This window comes from Rhopalosiphum padi, chromosome 3, assembly GCF_020882245.1.
Source record: "Rhopalosiphum padi isolate XX-2018 chromosome 3, ASM2088224v1, whole genome shotgun sequence".
NCBI lineage: Eukaryota > Metazoa > Arthropoda > Insecta > Hemiptera > Aphididae > Rhopalosiphum > Rhopalosiphum padi.
This window is the reverse complement of record NC_083599.1, coordinates 22,037,405-22,056,042: the sequence shown is the minus strand read 5'-3', so window position 1 is coordinate 22,056,042 and position 18,638 is coordinate 22,037,405. Positions and strand designations below refer to the sequence as shown.

General features: G+C 27.7%; 1 protein-coding gene across 1 annotated transcript; it reads left to right on the top strand.

Moving 5' to 3' along the window:
• The first annotated feature begins 1,686 nt into the window (after nt 1-1,686).
• On the top strand, nt 1,687-6,627 carry LOC132926749 (adipocyte plasma membrane-associated protein Hemomucin-like). Its single transcript, XM_060991140.1, has 8 exons — nt 1,687-2,483; nt 2,641-2,744; nt 2,824-3,029; nt 3,243-3,368; nt 4,485-4,653; nt 5,076-5,210; nt 5,294-5,555; nt 6,028-6,627. The coding sequence occupies exons 1-8, from the start codon at nt 2,481-2,483 to the stop codon at nt 6,244-6,246; spliced, it is 1,224 nt and encodes a 407-aa protein (XP_060847123.1). The 5' UTR covers nt 1,687-2,480; the 3' UTR covers nt 6,247-6,627.
• Nucleotides 6,628-18,638: the final 12,011 nt, after the last annotated feature.

The following is an 18,638-nucleotide window of genomic DNA, read 5'->3' as shown; positions in this document are numbered from 1 at the left end:
CCATCACAGTGACCGACACCTAGCTACTGTAGAGCAGAGCGGTGCACTTGCTTGATTTTTTTTTATAATACTAGCTGTTATTAAAGTTTTTTTTTTATTGTTATTTTCAATATTATTAGTTAGTATAGGTTTATTTAATTTTTCTTTTTTTTTTTGAAAACATTGCTTTTATATTATTAATATTTACCATAGATGTTATACAATTGTTATTAATAAAACCACTGTACAGTAAAAACAAGTGAATAGATATAAATATAGATTAGTATAATTAGATAATATGCCATTGAGTATAGTAAAATTCATATTGTACATAGTCACATAGGGTCATAGGGCCACACGAATAATGTTTTTGAAGTATAAATTATAACAAAATAATGAATATTTAATATATTCTATTATCATTATTCATAATTTAACCAGGTGTGTAATTTCGTCCAAATTTTAGTTCCAAACGCTCATAAGTCATAACAGACATATTTAGGCTGATAAAATATTCTTTAGATTTGTTTAGTTTCTGTATGAACTATTGAGGACATATTTAATAAATTTTTAATTCTTACATATTAAAAGACAATTTTTAATGCATTTCTATACCTACTAAATAATTTGAAAATTCTCGAGATTTTACAAATATTGACAAAATCATTTGAACATTAATAAAAAAATATTGTGAATTTCTATTTTTACATTTTTTAATTCACCAATAAACAACGAATGAGGAACCTTGTGCTGCATTTTCAAGCATTCTGACTCGGTTAAAAAATTGTTGTAGATATTTATAAAAAACAAACTGAAGAAATTTGAAATTTGAAATGTCTATTAATAATTTGAAAGAATCAACATATTTTAAATATTTTATTATGTATAGACAATTTTAAAAGAAAATGTTGGTGAAAATTTAAAGAATCTTAGTCTAATCGCGATCACTCGAAAAACTTGACAACTAAGGACTGTATGTATGTCTGTATTCGTTTTTGAAACAAACCAAAAAAATTGATTTTTATAGAATACTGGTTTTATCAAAAAATTCCTAATAATTTACAATTTTTTTTTTTTGCACTACCGATTATTTTGAAAAATAGATATTTAGAATTTTTATTTTTGACCGCCCAAAGTACCAACTAATTTAATTTTCTACCAGAAACCATCCTCACATTAGTCACATTGACAATGTACCTACGTATTTTTACTGCTCCAAAAGGTGATGACAGCCGACAGCAGGCACGTCATAAATAAAAAAACACACATCAATGTACCTAATTTAAATACATTCGTTGCTTATCCATTCGGAATCGTCAAAAAAAAATTGTTAAATACCTACCTACAATTTTTTTGATTTATCCGAATCCGATGCTACCTACTATATTTATCATCAATCATCATATTATTGTATAGGTACATCATTTTTATGCAATTTAATTGGATATTTAAGTCGATTAGTTACCTACTCGGGTAATGTGTTTTACCATTTTGTAATTTGTAATGAAATAAAATTGATAATACATTTTAGTATATTATTTTAATATATCATATCGCCATCGACTTATTCGACTAGTGTTACGTAACTTATTACCAGTCTGACAAGGAACGGATATTTTTTTCAAACCGTTTCGCCGGGTTATTATCACTTATCACGATTTTTTTTTCTTATCGCCAGTCGTTACCCGCCATAGTCGCTATACATCGATTGCGGGTAGGTTCGTTCGCGCTCTCGCAGTGTTGTAGGTACCACTTAGAAAGTAATAGAAAGTGCTTCCTCATGCTTAAAATACAACTCGTTACTGCGTACCGCAATGTCAAACGTCCTACTGACGCGGCCGAATTCGGCAACTATGACTCTGTGCCTATTACTTCAACCGACGAAAGTAATCGTTTCGGATCAACCGATTCGCCGGGCGACGTACTACGACGACGTGTCACCTCGGGCGGGCAGACGTTTGAAAGTGAAAGCGGAAGTGGTCGTCGTTGATACGAATATCATACAATCGTTATTGTTTTGTGCGAACGCGGGCGCCTAATAGATATTATAGTCCAAACGTCGAGAGTCTGCAGTCGCTTCCGACTGGCGGTTTGGAGCGCGTAATAACGGCGCCGATCACCGTAGGCGCGTTCGCCGAACACCATTGGATGTAGACCCACTCGTACATAATATCATTATTGTTGTGTGTGTAATCAATATTCTAATAACTAATCTGAAATTCGAAATAATAATCACAGGCATACATAACACCGTCGCTGTGCCTGTTAAACGCTCGTGACCTGTGTTCGACTTTGACGGGTTATATAACGACGTAAACATCGGGCCTTTTTTTTTTATTTTTTTTTTTTTTTTTCATGACTTCATAATAATAATAATTGCTGTTATTGGTCTCCGTCGCCTCTACCGTTCTGTTGGCGCTGTCGATGCCTTGATGACACGTTTTTAGAAATAACTGCGAACAACGACTACATTATACCGCCAAGGACGCGACGGCCAAAATATGGTAATTTCTAAATAGGCCTACGACTGAAAGACACTGCAAAAGGTACACCATGAGCCGTACCGCTGTTGTCCGCCGTCGTTCGTTTATTCTGTGAATAATAATCATTATTATTATTGTTTTTATTTTAATTTCAAATATGTTTTATTTGCCATTGCAGACGGTTGTAAAGTTGATGTTAACATTGGGTATTTATTCGTCGGCGCTGGTCGGCTTCTTCACCCTGCTGCCTTTAATGCAAAACGTCACTTTCACGGAATATAGGTGAGTTGTAATGCGTTGATATAATACAAAATATGCCGTGGGATAATAATTTATTTTTATTTCTCGAAACTGTTAATAGTGTCACACCTCAAAGACCTTTTACAGGACCGTTAGCATTAAATGAAAAATTATCAGGTATATCGAAACTTTTTGAGGATCAAATTGTAGGACCTGAAGGTCTGTTGTATCATAACAACACCTTGTATACAACATTGCATTATGGTCATGTTGTTAAAATTGTTAATAATGAAATAGTTCCTGTTGTGAAATTTGGAAAAGTCTGTGGTAAGTGCACTTATTTTATAAATAACTAATAATATTGGTAGTTTAAAATATAATTTAGAAACATTTTTTAAATTGATTATTTATTTGTACAAAATTATATTAAAATATTCACAATTATATCTATACCAAACTAATATTTATAAATTGAACTAATGTTATTCTATAAATGCCTATTTAATTATCTTATTTTTAAATTTGATTGATTTGTATTAGATGGATTGTATGAAGAACATGTTTGTGGACGTCCACTTGGCCTTACTATGGATAAATCAGGATTTTTATATGTAGCTGATGCCTATTATGGTATTTTTAAAGTGAATTTAAATTCAAAATTCTACGGTATGTTTCAAAATTACCCTTTTATATATACCTATACATTTTACTTTACCTAAATTACTAATAACATAGTTTTTGCTTATTCTTTAGTAAGAAAACAATCATTTTAGTAGGTAGAGAAATATGATTTCAACAAGAAAAAAAATATAATTAAATGTTTTATATTATATAACATTTGCATTTATAAATAATCATTTTTGTATTAACTAGAATAACTAGATCATAACATTTTGTAGTCAATAAACAATATGAATTATTCATGAATACTCTTTTAGTCTTTTACTTAATTATTTTTTTATTTATAATCTATTGTTGTTTGGTGCTAAATCACCAATGACTAATAAGTTTTTAGTCATAATTCATTAGGTTAGTAATTATAACCCAAATGCAAATTTAATAAAGTTAATAAATACTTCAGAAAAATGAATGACAAATCACGCGTCAACTGACTATCCCATACATTATGATTTTATAAATGTTTAAAGCTTGTAGTTTTAAATAGTCAGATTTAAAAAAATATTTTAATCATGTATATTAGGTTAAGAGACTTATCACCTTTGAATATTTGAAGTAAAATATAAATTTGTTTCAAGACAACCAACTTACAAAACTGTACATTGTATATCTAGCATATTTAACATTTTCATGTTTTATTTTAAGTAAATACATTTTGATAGCTTACATTATTTATTTTTACTGTTAACAGTTGATCAATATAAATTAGTACAGCTCATAGCAAGGCTATTTTGTTTTAATTTTCTTATGGTGACGTTGTATAGTACATAGTATAAGATAAGATAATATTATTAGCTAGACGTTGCAATTAGGAAAATATCTGATTGTTTCTATGTATATCACTGCTATTCTCTAAATTAATACTGTCACATATTATTAATATTATATTTGTTTTGAATACAAAAAGAAACATAATTTAGTTTGTTTAATGCTGTTTCAAAAAACTCTAGTTGCATATTTCAGACATTTTAGATGTGTATTATCAAAATTTTTAGTACAATAAGTACTAAACCCTACTTATTACTATTTCTGTATAACATGAATAATAAATTTCAAATAAAATTAATAATTTAACAATATTTGTTATTATGTTTTATATAATAGGTGCAAAAGAGCAGTTAGTTTCAATGGATGAAGTTATTGATGGTGCACGTCCTAAATTACCAAATTCGGTTGTAGTAACTTCTGATGGTAACGTGTACTGGACTGACTCTGATACAAACTATAAATTACACGATGGAGTTTATACATTATTTGTTGATGGTACTGGAAGGTAAATGAGAATTTTTTTTCTAGTATTTAATAATAAACATTGCATAATTTTTATAACCCAATACCTATTTGGTTTTATTTGAATGTTATTATTGAAATTAATCAGTTAATCAAAATATTAAAACAATAAACTTAAAATTATTAAGTGTTGTACAATTCTAAAATTGTCATATACAACAGATTTTCAAATTATGTTTGTCATAACTAGCTATTTGGATGATTATATATTAACTTGGTGTTGAAAACTCTGTAAATAAAACAAGTTCTTTCATTTTTCTTATGCAAATTTATATAACATTTTTTTGATAATATAATTTATTATACTTAATGATATTTAAAAATAAACTATAAATACAGATCATTATGTTTATAAAACAATTGATAGTATTTTTAAGATAAAAACAATAAATACATTTTTTTTAGATTATTGAAATATGATCCAAAAACCAAAAAAAATACAGTGTTAATGAAAAATCTTCATTTTGCGAATGGTGTAGAATTATCAAATGATGAATCATTCATATTGGTGGCTGAAACTGCAAAATATCGTGTACATAAGTATGTGAGCAAAATGCTTTCTTCATTTCAAGGTTATGTTGGTATATTATTTAAAATGTATTTATTTTATTTTATTTTTTCAGGTATTATTTGAAAGGACCTAAAGCAGGAAAAAGCGAAATATTTATTGATGGTTTACCAGGAATGCCAGATAATATTAAAAGAAATAGCAAAGGGTCATTTTATATTCCATTAGTTTCTGCAAGAATCCCAATTTTTGAAAATATTGGTGAATATCCAACTATTAGAATGATGATTACCAAATTTCTTGGAATAATTGATTTTACATTGCTAAAGATCAATTCATTATATCCTAATTTATATTGCAAAAAAGCTATGCGTTGGGTAAATATATGATATACTTTCCATAGATATATTTATTAAAATATATAACATTTTTTGTATTATTTATGTTATATAATATTTATGAAATGGATGCTTTGAAATATTTTTACCATCAGATTATGAAACAATACAAAAAATTAATTCTATATAATATATTCAGTAAGGCTATTTCATATTTATACACAGTTTCAACTTAAATCAAACGCAGTTCAAATTGAAATATGTCGGTAGTTTTAAATTAGATATTTAATTCGTAATTTCTCAATCTTGCATCATAATACTTTTAAACTATATAATTTATATATTAAAGAAACAATATATTTAAATATTAATTAATTAAATTCAGTAGTTCTTTAAAAAGTTATAAAAATTAAAATGTTTATCAAATGAATGATGGCATGGATGGCTTTTTTAAGATCCTTATTGTTAGAAAAATGCATAAAATAAAAGCTGGTGTAAACTTTTTTTTCAGGTTGGACATTTTGAATCCATGTCAATCATCAAATCATTAAGCAAACAACGAATTTCTATTTTAAAAGTTAATGAAAAGGGCCAACTATTATCGAGTTACTATTCTTTAGATGGAAAGGTATCTGGAATATGTGACGTTGAAGTAGTCGGTGATAAATTATATCTGGGCTCACCATTTAACAACTTTTTGGGAATTGTTAAACTTCCACAAGGATTTTAACAAGTTAAATTTTTTTAATAGTTTATATAGTAATGCTCAATTATTTGTAAACTGTTTAATTATTTGATTTTGTATAATTTTTAATTCATAAGTTCAAACATAATTCTCTATTAACATCAAATGCATTAAACACAGTGAATATTTACAGACTTTTTTAATATTCAAATCAGAAAAATACCTGTATTTTTTAAACTTCAGTATCTATATAGTGGACATGCTTTAATTCTCCATGTTTATTGTTTTTTTTTTTTTTCATTATAGGTGAGTATTTTATTGTAATGCCAAATTTTACTCGAATTAAACTTTTTTTTATTCACATTATAATAAGAACTTGTATACTATATGATGTATTACTATCTTAAACTACTGATTTAATTTAAACTTGTTTGATCTTATTCTTTAAGAACTATTTTTAAGTTCTTATTTTAATAATTTCCATTCATAATAAATAGATACTTAATTCATTAAGAAACTATAATTTATGTTATATAGTCTGAATTTGTTGTTTGTTTTTAAATTTTTGTTGATTATTTCTTCCATCTATTAACTTATGTGATTTATATGAAAAACGTATATGTATAGTATGTACACATAGTATGAAAATTGACTACCTACTAACATACAAAATATAATATCGGGTTTGTGTGAGATTATTATAACAGCATCCATATTCAATAATCAACATAGGTGTTAGGCATGCTACAAAACCTTTCATCAAAGTATTTTCAATATGCATCTTGCATACAAAATACTAAAATAATATTTTACTATTATACATAATTTTATATTTTCTAATAATAAGACAGCTTCAATAATGGTTACTAGATTTGTTCTGTGAAAGTCATGACTGTGCAACAGTGTCAAATATAATATATACCTACTGTAACCACAAACCAGTCAAACACTCATACCTAATATGGTTTAATAGAACCACAACCTCATCCATGATTTTGTGTGTGGATTAATTTCAAAAATTGTTATCTCAATTCAGAACATACATGAGTAGTTAGAAAAAAATCAAGAGTGGCATGGAGCTCTAAGCGGCTATGTTACTGCAGTTTTGCTCCCTATAAGGAATACCTCACTTATTATGATGAGTGATGACTGATAAACAACAACTAACAAGTATAAAAATCAAAAAGAATTGTTATAGGTACTTATATGTATACTATTGACCACTAACACGTTTATTTGTCTATAGAACAACATTTTTTGGGTGAATGATTTTGAGTCTAAATTTTAGACAACTGAAAAAAGTTGTGGAGAATTTTTGGAAAAATGTTTAGAGCAAATATTAGTGAATAATCAATATTTTGGTTTATTAAAGACTAAAGTTATAATAATGATATAATTAATAATAAATTTCACATTATTTTGTACACTACAATAGATTATATCTGCTAATCTGTTAGATCACTTATTCGTGTATTGTAGTAATAGTGTTTATTATAACTTAACGCATTGTATTCATGTGGTTAAAAAATTGTATTATACCTATTATAATTAACAGTAAGTTTTTAAGATATTGTCAGGAGAACGTTAAAAAACAATACTTAATACCTATTGGCTATTACAAATAAGTATATAAGAGTATTACAGAAAATCGTTTTTATAAAAAGTCACAAGTAAGAAACTAAGAAGGTTAGGTACCTAAACCAATCCACTTACTCGTAATTATATTATCATACATAGATACTTAGCCAATGTAAAAATTGAAAACATATTTAAATGATAGCCACAATTCATAGGTTATAAATATTAAATACATTTTGAATATGGCTTTTAAGATTTTCGTTTCTCGGTGATCTAAAATAAGAAAATACAATTAAGGGATTATTTAAAACAAAAACAAGAACGACTAAAAAAAGCTAAACCGTAAATTCTTTGATGGTCTACTATTCCTGTGCGTAGGTAGGTACCTTATTTAGACGCCCTAAGCAAATGACAAAGTATCCGCAATATCCGGTCCGAAATCTCTGAATTGAACCTTTTCTGGTCTCCGAAGAAATTAAATTGAGAATATAATATATTCAAATAAAAACCGTATAGGTAATAAGATAAGAACGACTAAAAAAATAAAACCCTTATAACATATATACATAATGCGTTTATTATATGTGTGTGTGTGTGTGTGTGTGTGTGCACAACTACAAATACTACAGTCAATATATCCTGGCGGAGATTCCAGGACTAGATATTATGCAGAGTGAAACTATTTATACACAGCAACGGCTTATCTGTAACAGAATTTGTTTAGCGTCTATATTGGATAATCTGGAACGACCCGACATCCGAATTGTTTTAATTCCGTTTCTGATTGCGTGGACGGGATAATAGTTAAAATAGCAGGGATCACATATGTCACGCATGTACACCACACGCATATGGTGTGCGTGTACCAAATACCAATACACAATATATCTGCCTATTACGTATAGTCTACGGGATTTTCCTTATTTACTTTAAATTATATTATGTACCGACGTCCCGTCAGATGTCCCAATCGACGAGATTCAAAAGTACGCATTTGCAGTCTTGTAAAGTAAAAAAAAAAAACACCGATTTAAATTGCTTTCTCGTATAGTCGTTTTATCTAGCAAAAATAGCAGTGCCTTAAATAGTGTGTTTACTGTGTTTCAGAGCAGAGCTGCTCAAAGTGAGCAGTGCGAAATGTTCATGTAGCGCGGTTCGAATTTATAATAAATGTGTTTGTTAAACACGCAACGTTCAATAAGATATTGAAAATATTAGATAAAAGTATAAAACGTCAAGTCTTACAATTTCGATATATATTTTTTAAATTTGTTGTCTTTGAAATGTAGTTATTTTTAATCTTCCATTAACATCTGTGACATGATACCTACAGGTATAGTAGGTATGTCTAGATTTTAAGTTAGTGGATTTTAGTGACAAACTATCGGGAGGCCTCGGGGATTTCTATAATTGCAGAGAAAAAACTTTGCTCAGATGTACTAAAAATTCTATTAAAAATTCAAACGTGAAAACTTCTTAATGTAGCCGTAGTACTTATGTATTAATATTTAATTGAATATTTTCATTTAGTGTGTGACTGTAGAAGTAGGCACAGGCGTATCCTCGCTCTTCGAGATGCAATTTCACACAAGAACCTAAATAATAATAATTATTTTAATTTCTGTTAATATTCAGAGTAGATTATCAGTTGCAAAAACCACTTTCAGCAGATATTGAACGTATAATTTAATATTATAGGCATAATTTTCTTAAAATATCTAAACGGCCATCGTAGCTATTTACTTGAACAGAAAACATTCTCTCCGCGTAAAATTAAACATACTCACCTAATACCATTGATTATAAATATTATTTATAATCAATCCTACGACCATCTGCAGCGGAATTCATTCAACATAAATATGCGTGTATAGGTTTAATCATAGATAATATATTATCTATGGGTTTAATTATATACGAGTAAATAACGCTATTCTGCTAGAAACCATGACGAAATTATCCAAAGAATGATTTCATGGTTTTTTGATAAAAAAAATCTAATGATAGCCTCTCGTTTTATGATTTAAAAAAATATACAAAAAATAATATACTTATACTTATTGCAATATGATGTATGATAAAATGATGACAACAAGTGTAATCAAATTTCTTAATAAAACCTTGCCTATATATAGTTAGGCAATATTAATTAAATTGTTACGAAATAATAAGTAACATAATTAAGGGGGAAGCCACAATTTGTGTATATAACTGTATACCTATAGCAAAATAGCAAAGTACAATTTCAGTACGAAATTTTTGATATTTTAGGTATAATGCAAATAATATAACTGAATAGCTGAACGGTAACCGTTTTAACGTACACGAAGTTACAATAATTTAGGCGAGTGTAACAGACATAGGAGCACTTTTTTACTCACAAATCGTGCAGTAGGTCACTTCAAGATGTCGTACTATGTGTTATATATATATATATATATATATAGTTACATCTCAAGCGTTATCCGCACTTATCATCGATCACGCTGCAATAACGTATACGAGTATAATATAATATGAACATCGGTAATATATATCGTCGTGATCCTTTTTATTTTTACTGCATTTGCGGCGGCAGTGCTTTAAATCTGACAGCCTTTTAAAACCGTTTAAATATGACGTCACTTCGTATATACCGCATATACACGCAGGATATCATATTTAATAAATGTTTGTAAGACATAGTGCTGTTATATATTAGTACCTATATTTTTTCCCTTTAAACAAGACCAATATTTATTTAGCAATTAACACAGAGTATATCTTGGCCAGCAATTTGACGGCGCGCGACGTCTTTGTTGGCCCTTCATAAACTATATAATTATACTGTACACACTACAGTATAATATATACTACACATATTATACGATATACCTAAATAGTGCGCCGTCCTTCAAGTGTATTTCGAGGGTAGAAAAAACTATTCGTTCGATGGCCACGTAATAATGTATATACGTATATTTTACTGAAGTTAAATTATAAATATTATTATATTCAAGGGGATGTATATAGGGTGGCGCGGTGGGTGAAACGCCTCAGGCCCGTGATTATGCAAAGAGCCCGTCATTTGAAAATATAATCAAAGCGATTTTAATAATACTTTTAAAAAATGATTATTATTCCATTTTAATAGTGTGATTATTTTCTTGTCGTAAGTAATTTACTGCGACTAAAATATAATACAATATACATCAAATTTAAACTTTATTCACTGCCTGTGTTCGTCTTATAGTCGTCCAATATAAATAATAAGATATAGTTATAGTTATAGTTACCAATAGAAAAAATATGAGATTAACGAATGCCTACGGGTGGCTTAGTATTATTTTTAATTGAACAATAGAAACAGTTTGGAAGGTGACTTTGAGGAAATCTGTAGAAACAAAAGCTAGAAAAAAGCGATTTTAAATATATTTCACAATAAACTTTTTTTTTTTAGTATTTTGAATTCGAGCAGCTTATCACTTAAATATTGATTAGTATTTACCAATACAAAATACAAGAATACAACGATACGCTTTTTTTGTAATTTCTGACTTTGAAGATGGTTTATGATAGTAAACTGGACCTTATATGTACTTTTGAGAGGTAAAAATAAAAAATTTTCAGTATCTTTTAAAATAATCGGAAAATGCAAATAAATTAAGGAAAACGGGAATTTGTCTACAAAATTAGTTTTTAACAAAAAAATGTTTTTTTTCTATAACTGAAAAACAAATAACAGTGGATATTTGTATTTTTCATTAAATGTTTTTATCAGCGTACATTATACAATTTTAAAAATATTTTAAGTCTTTTTGAGCTATTTATAGACATGAACATTTTCGATTTCTTTTAGATTTTTTTTTCAATTACTTACTTATTTTAAATAAAATATTTGTCTGTGTAAAAACGCTCAAATAATATAAAAACTTTTTTGTAGTAAAAAATATATAAAATCTCCAGTTTTTATAACTTAAGTTTGGAAAATTAATACAAGATTCCTCAGAAGTACGAGTAGTTTATACTATAGACATTGATTATATAATAGTCCCAAACCAAAAATGTATATAAAGTATATAAACACAATTATTTATATAGTTCTTTGAAGTTCAAATTAGGACGAAATTACATATTTGAACGATGAATAACGATGTTAATTATTTTGTTTTATAATTCTAAAACATTATTCATGGCTCGCGAGTCGTAGGAACTTAAACTTTTATGTATATCATGAATTTTATTTTATGCAATGACATTTTAAATATATGTAGATTAATTATACACCTATTTATACTGTTAACCAATTCATACTAATTTACGGTATGGTAGCATTGACTTAAAAAATAATAGTGTTCAAATATGTAAGTATTATTATAATAATTGATTATTAATAATAAAAATAAATGCAATATTATTATTGGTAAAAACGGAATCAACCATCAACCTACCGTAATTAACAACTTTAATAGCTATATCAAAAAACATGTCATGAAATAAACTTGGTGAATAGCAATATCTAAAGATTAACTTACCGTCGTTTTCAGAATCGATTTTCGTATTATACAATGATACAACATTTAATTCAAATTTAACACGCCCCTTACATTGCACTAGTGCAGTGACCCATTCTACATTTACTGTGTCTGTACAGCCGAGTGGTACCGAGTGGTACCTACCTACTTGACCATCTTTTAAATTGTATAGTATATTTTTGATATTACAATAAAAAAATAAAGTACCTCATATCATTTTTGGAGAAGGCAAGGTTTATATTAAGAACTCAGAATTCATAAAAAAATATAGCTTACTGATTTTTTTTTGCCATGGACTTCGTAAATCCTGTAACTACGTCACTATTATATATAATTAAAAAATATAATTATGATATTTCGGAATTTCGGCTGTATATACACATTAGGAAGTTAAGACATATTTTGGTCAACTATGCAAGTGCATAATACTTATTATATACTGAATAATCGATTTATAATTTATCGTTGTATACTCAAAGTCTCATAACTTTATAACGAATTAATGATTTTGCATTATGCAACTTTTCAATTTACAGTTAGAATAGTTAGATAACTAGGTGAGTATACTATAGGTATTATAGGTAAACATTTTACTACAGTGTGATATTAATATAATATACCAAACATGCTACCTATTAACTAAATTAAATTAGCAACTTAAGAAGTGTCTTGTGGTGTGTTAACACTTTTTCTTTTAATTAAAATAACGGTTTTTGTTGTAAATCATTAAGGAAAATATGTTTTCGATTAGCCATGGATCTTATATAAGTAAGTACTTATTAAGGATAATTGACTATTAATCGATAATTGCCAATAAGCTTAGAAGATATGAAGACTATTGGCTATATAATAAATATTTTAAAACTATAGTAGATGAATAGTTGATAGCTAATTAATTACTTATAGTTATCTTTTATTAAAGTATAATATAAATAACTATAATGACATAGACAGTATAGGTATATTAATTGTTTAAAATTGTATAAATTCTTGACTATTATCATAACTCATAAGCACCAAACGATAAATATTTGAAAAACGTAGAAGTTTAAATTTTGATTTACATCCATCAAAATTTTCAATAAAATCATTTGATTAACAATTTACAGTAGAAAAAGATATTGAGTGTTGAATAAAAAATAAGCTTATATCACTACAGCCTGACACTCTTTGGGTTGTATAAAACAAAAAACCAAAATATTTAAAAACATGGTCTTTAAAATATTTACTAAAATAGTAAAATTCCATAAGTTATAATTTTAATAAAGAATAATGAGTGAATAACATGCTTGGTGAATAACCCTGTACATAATATTGCCAATATTGGTAGGTAAACGGAAGTGATTAGAGGAGGATGAGATGGAGGGTTAACAAAATAAGTGCCTTAGAAAAAAAGCATTGAGTGAACTTTGACAGGGTTATTCCTTTTGTAAACACGAACCATACGTATATACTTAATAGTTAATGTAAGAGTCCTGCGATATTGAGAAATTACCATATTATGATAGATTGATAGCTTCGTAATATAAATAAACCTATTAATTATTTTAATTCCCAGTTTTATTTTGTTTATTTACGAGTACTTATAAAATGTTATTTGTGTTACCTCACTTACCTAGCTATAATATTATATCGCATTTAGTTTAATATATGTATAGTGAAACCTTCACTAACGGATAGCTCCCAATAGCGGACGATTTCTTGGGGACGTGAACATTTTCATTACTTTTCGATGTAAAAACCTCCGAATAGCGGACACCTATTAAAAAAAAAAAAAATCATAAATAACGGAATACGGAAATGTCTATGCAAAACCAGTATTTGACAAAATCGATTATTTTTTTTTTTTTTAGTACCTATGACTCAAAAACGAATTACCGTAGATACTAGAAATTTTCACAAAATATTTATGTTAGCATTCCCAATATTTGAAATAATTTTCTAAATCAGTGGTCTCAAACACGCGGCCCGCGGGCCACATGCGGCCCGCAACCCCTTTTGATGTGGCCCGCAATAAATATTTATTTCTTCAAAAATTGTTTGATTTTTTTGTTTTATACATTCGTAATAGGAATTTCCCAAAATAATTTAATTCGATCATGATAAGCACAATGCGATAAAAATAATCTATTAAGATAAGTGTTATTATTTAACGTGTATTACGTGTAGGTACGGGTTCTTATTATACTCAGTTCGTGAATGTAGTTTGTGTGCGCTACTCGTTCAATAAAATGTCAAGTGTTAAACGTAAAATCGGTCAAGAAGGACGTATTTTTCAAGAAAAATGGGGCTATGCATATTTTTTTACCAGTTGTAATTCTGTTCCTATATGTTTAATATGTAAACAAAGTGTATCAGTCATCAAAGAGTATAACATTAAAAGACATTACGACACTAATCATGGTAAGATTTACGATAAATTTGTTGGAAAGTTACGTGAAGAAAAATTTGAAGAATTAAAAAAAAGTCTTTTACATCAAACAAAATTGTTTGATAATATAAGAAAAGAAAATATCGAATCAGTTAAATGTAGTTATATCATAGCAGAAAAAATTGCTCGTACAAAAAATCAAGACACTGTACAATGTACATCTTTGTTAGAATTATAATCAATAAAATAATTACATCTTTCCTTAATTTATTTTGTTTATTTTAGATTTATTATTAAACTGAGTAAAAAAAAGTGTTTGGCCCGCAAACCTGTGAAGTAAATATATATGGCCCGTAGGTAATTTGAGTTTGAGACCCCTGTTCTAAATATTTTATTTTTGAGTTTTTTATAGACATTTGGGGTCTTCAATCTTTTTTCTTCAAATTTTGATAATATTTTTATGTCTCAGGATGCTTAAAAATTGAATATAAGATTTCTTATAACAGTTATAACTTCTATAAATAGTTAATTTACTAAAATATCGTATACAATGATATAACAACGAATTTAAATTAAACACATTTAGACGTCATCCATATTACAATGGTGCACTCGACAATTGCCCGAAGCCCGACTGTCACTGTTTTATCTTTTGAATTGTTTAAAATAAAACTGGGTGTTGTATTGATATTACATAATTATGTTTTAAATGTTAACAGTAGTATTTGTTTATTTTTTATTTTACTAATTTATCAATTTTTAAAACGCTATAGGTAATTCAATTTAAAATAGTGCATTTATTTTTCTTTAAAACATTTAACAGTTTTCAAAAATGTACTCCCTCCGAATAGCGGACGCCTCCGAATAGTGGATAAATTTTCGGTTACCGAGAGTGTCCGCTATCTGGAGATTTTACTGTATATTATAATTTAAGATTTATACTATAAGATGTTGTATAGGTGTGTTTTTATATATTATAATTTATATTTTATTTTATCAATCAGCTCACAATTTTTATTCTGACATATAAATTAATACGTTATTATAGTACCTATTAATTACCATAGTTTTATATGTATTATCTATACATACAAATTAAATTACCTAAACGTCCTAAACTGTGGTAAGACTACCGACGAGAGTGATTTATTAATTTATTTATATACTTAATACCTATGGACTACGGTATAGAACTATAGAAGTACGTATATATGTATATATGATGACTATATTATTATTATTTTCTATCACTGAAAGTATTTAATAAATAACTCTGTGTTTATTAATTTATTTTTTTATCAATTAATTAAACATGATTACCTAGTATTATCTTTAGTGAATTATCTTTTATAATTTTTCTTATTTTGTTGGAGTTTATAAGGTATTACTCAATAAATGATAAATAATTACTTATAAATTATAAGCCTACATGAATAATTATTATTTTATTAACTTAACTAGTTACTTTTCTACTTTACCTAAATACTACTTAATCAGATTAATATTGTATATTTTAATAACCTAAGTTTTTCCAGTTAAAATTATGTTTATCCATATCGATATCTATACTTACTATAACTTACTATCAACTATAGCAGTATGTTTAAAAAAAATTAAAAGCTGATTTAAAACGCATTTTTAAATAATGACGATAAACAATAGTCTTAAATAAAAATAAGCAAAAAATAATTATTGGTTCAATAATTTTTTAGATAACATAAAATTAGATTAATTTCTTAAATTGCTTAAGCCATTATTACACCACTACGATGTTCAATAAGAAATAAGAATAGTAGGATGAAATTTTTAACAAAATCATTAATTATTTTAAAAAATTAGGAGTTACACAGACATGTAACTGATATGTAACCCGTGGGTGGTAATTAAAAATGAATTAACCTTTTTCTAAACTAAGTTAAATTAATATTTTTCTCAGTATTAACTTTAAACTTTTAGAGTTTAATATTATATTATTAACTTATAACTTAACGTTCACAACGTTGATTTCGTAAATATTTTCATTAACTATATATAGTTCACATTTACAAATATATTATCGTTCATACACCAGTCACCAGACCACTGTGACAATGCAATCATTTAGATTAGGTAAACTAGGTACAATAGGTACATATCTTCCTTCCTAAGTGTCTGTCAGGCAATTGCTCCTCCTGCCAAAGTTTGCTAATTGCAATAGTCGCACTGTACATATATGATATAAGTGATATAACTAATGTATATTCGACTGTATAGTGCAAGCCGTAGGTCGACAAATTATAAAAATATTATGTTTAGAGAACGGATTTAAATGCTTCAAAAAACAAGAAAAATGCCTTAAAAAAATACGATTTAATGCACTCGTAACAGACATTTATTTAAAAAAAAATGCACTAAGAACATAAAAAAAAATATTTAATTATAAACATTTTTATTCTTAGGTATTAATTATTCGTATTAATTTCATCATCTTCTAGTTCTCATATCTTCTTTTTACTTTAAAAATTATTTCTAAAAAACGAATGTACAATTTAGATAGATACATTCGTTATACTTTTACCTTGTGTTTCATAATAACGCTGCATAATAAGGACAATCTGGTGCTGCTTAATTTTTATTGAATTTTATCAATTCTTATAAAATGACTTAAAAACATAAAAAATGTCAAAAAATGCAACAAAAAAAAATGAAAAATAAAAGTTACATTTTTTCCCTCGATGTAAGAAATGAACTTTGTGCTTGGTAATCAAAGTTTTAGAATATTCAGAAAAAAAATACAATTTGCATTAGGTATACGGTTATATATACGTATACATTATACTTACACCAATACGTAATCAATTGAAAGTTATACCTATAACTGGAGCAGAAAATTTTAAAATTCTACGATTATCTATGTTCAAAAAAAAAATGTTATCTGCTATTATAATTATTATACAACTTCACTGTATATAATATATACGTCGCATCATATCTACTAATTTTGTGTATATTATAGTACCTATATAATATGTATACCTATATATATTACCTGCAGTAATAATTATACGCGAATACTTGTCACTTGATCTATATTTTACATTCAGCCGCAGTGTATAGTAGTCGTTATAATAAATTGGTCGGTCTGCTGTTGTGGCGGCTGGGGGTATAGCGTTATGTTGTATAGCTGGGTCAATTATTGTCGCAGCAGCTGCTGCAGTGGCATAATAATATTTGGAGCACGACACGGGTGGGCCAATACAATAAGACGTCGATATATATACATGAGTACATACAACTGTGATCTGTGTTTGCTCGCAAATATAAATAGGTGAATTAGGTAACGCGCGCGCGGCGACCCACCCACACGAACTTAAAAAATATTTTCTCGCTGCGAGTTTTATTAATACTATATATTATATACTCAAGAAGGTACCTATAATCTATAAATAGGTACGCGCAACGTCAATCACCAATAATATTATGTAATATAAATAATTCATAATAATATAATATGTATTATACCGCCTATTGATTATTGTATGCATTGTGCATTATACCTAAAGTAGTAATAAATATAGGTATTTATAAGTTAGCGTCCTGGAATCTGCTTTGTAGTTACAATGACGTCTTATTTTATAAGGATTTTTCGCTATTGCCGAAAATATTAAGCATATAGGTGGATATTTGGTTGAATAATTTTTAGTAGGCACGTGTAGGGGAGAGTTAGCACTTTTCAAAAAAAAAAAAATGGCCTGCACTCCAATTGGCGATTACTATACTTGGCGCTTGCATATTTCACGAATGTACCTTCGTGCATTTTCATTTAAGTTGTAGGGGATATGAGTAGTATTCCTGGCGGCAAAGCCAACAGAATGTCGCCGACTCCAGTCTGGTCACTGTGCGTATGTGCACAATGTTAATTTTTGACACATATTAGACGATGAGCAGAGAAAGAGGTTCGCATAGAAAAGAGTTAGCTGCCTTGGCCATAGTAT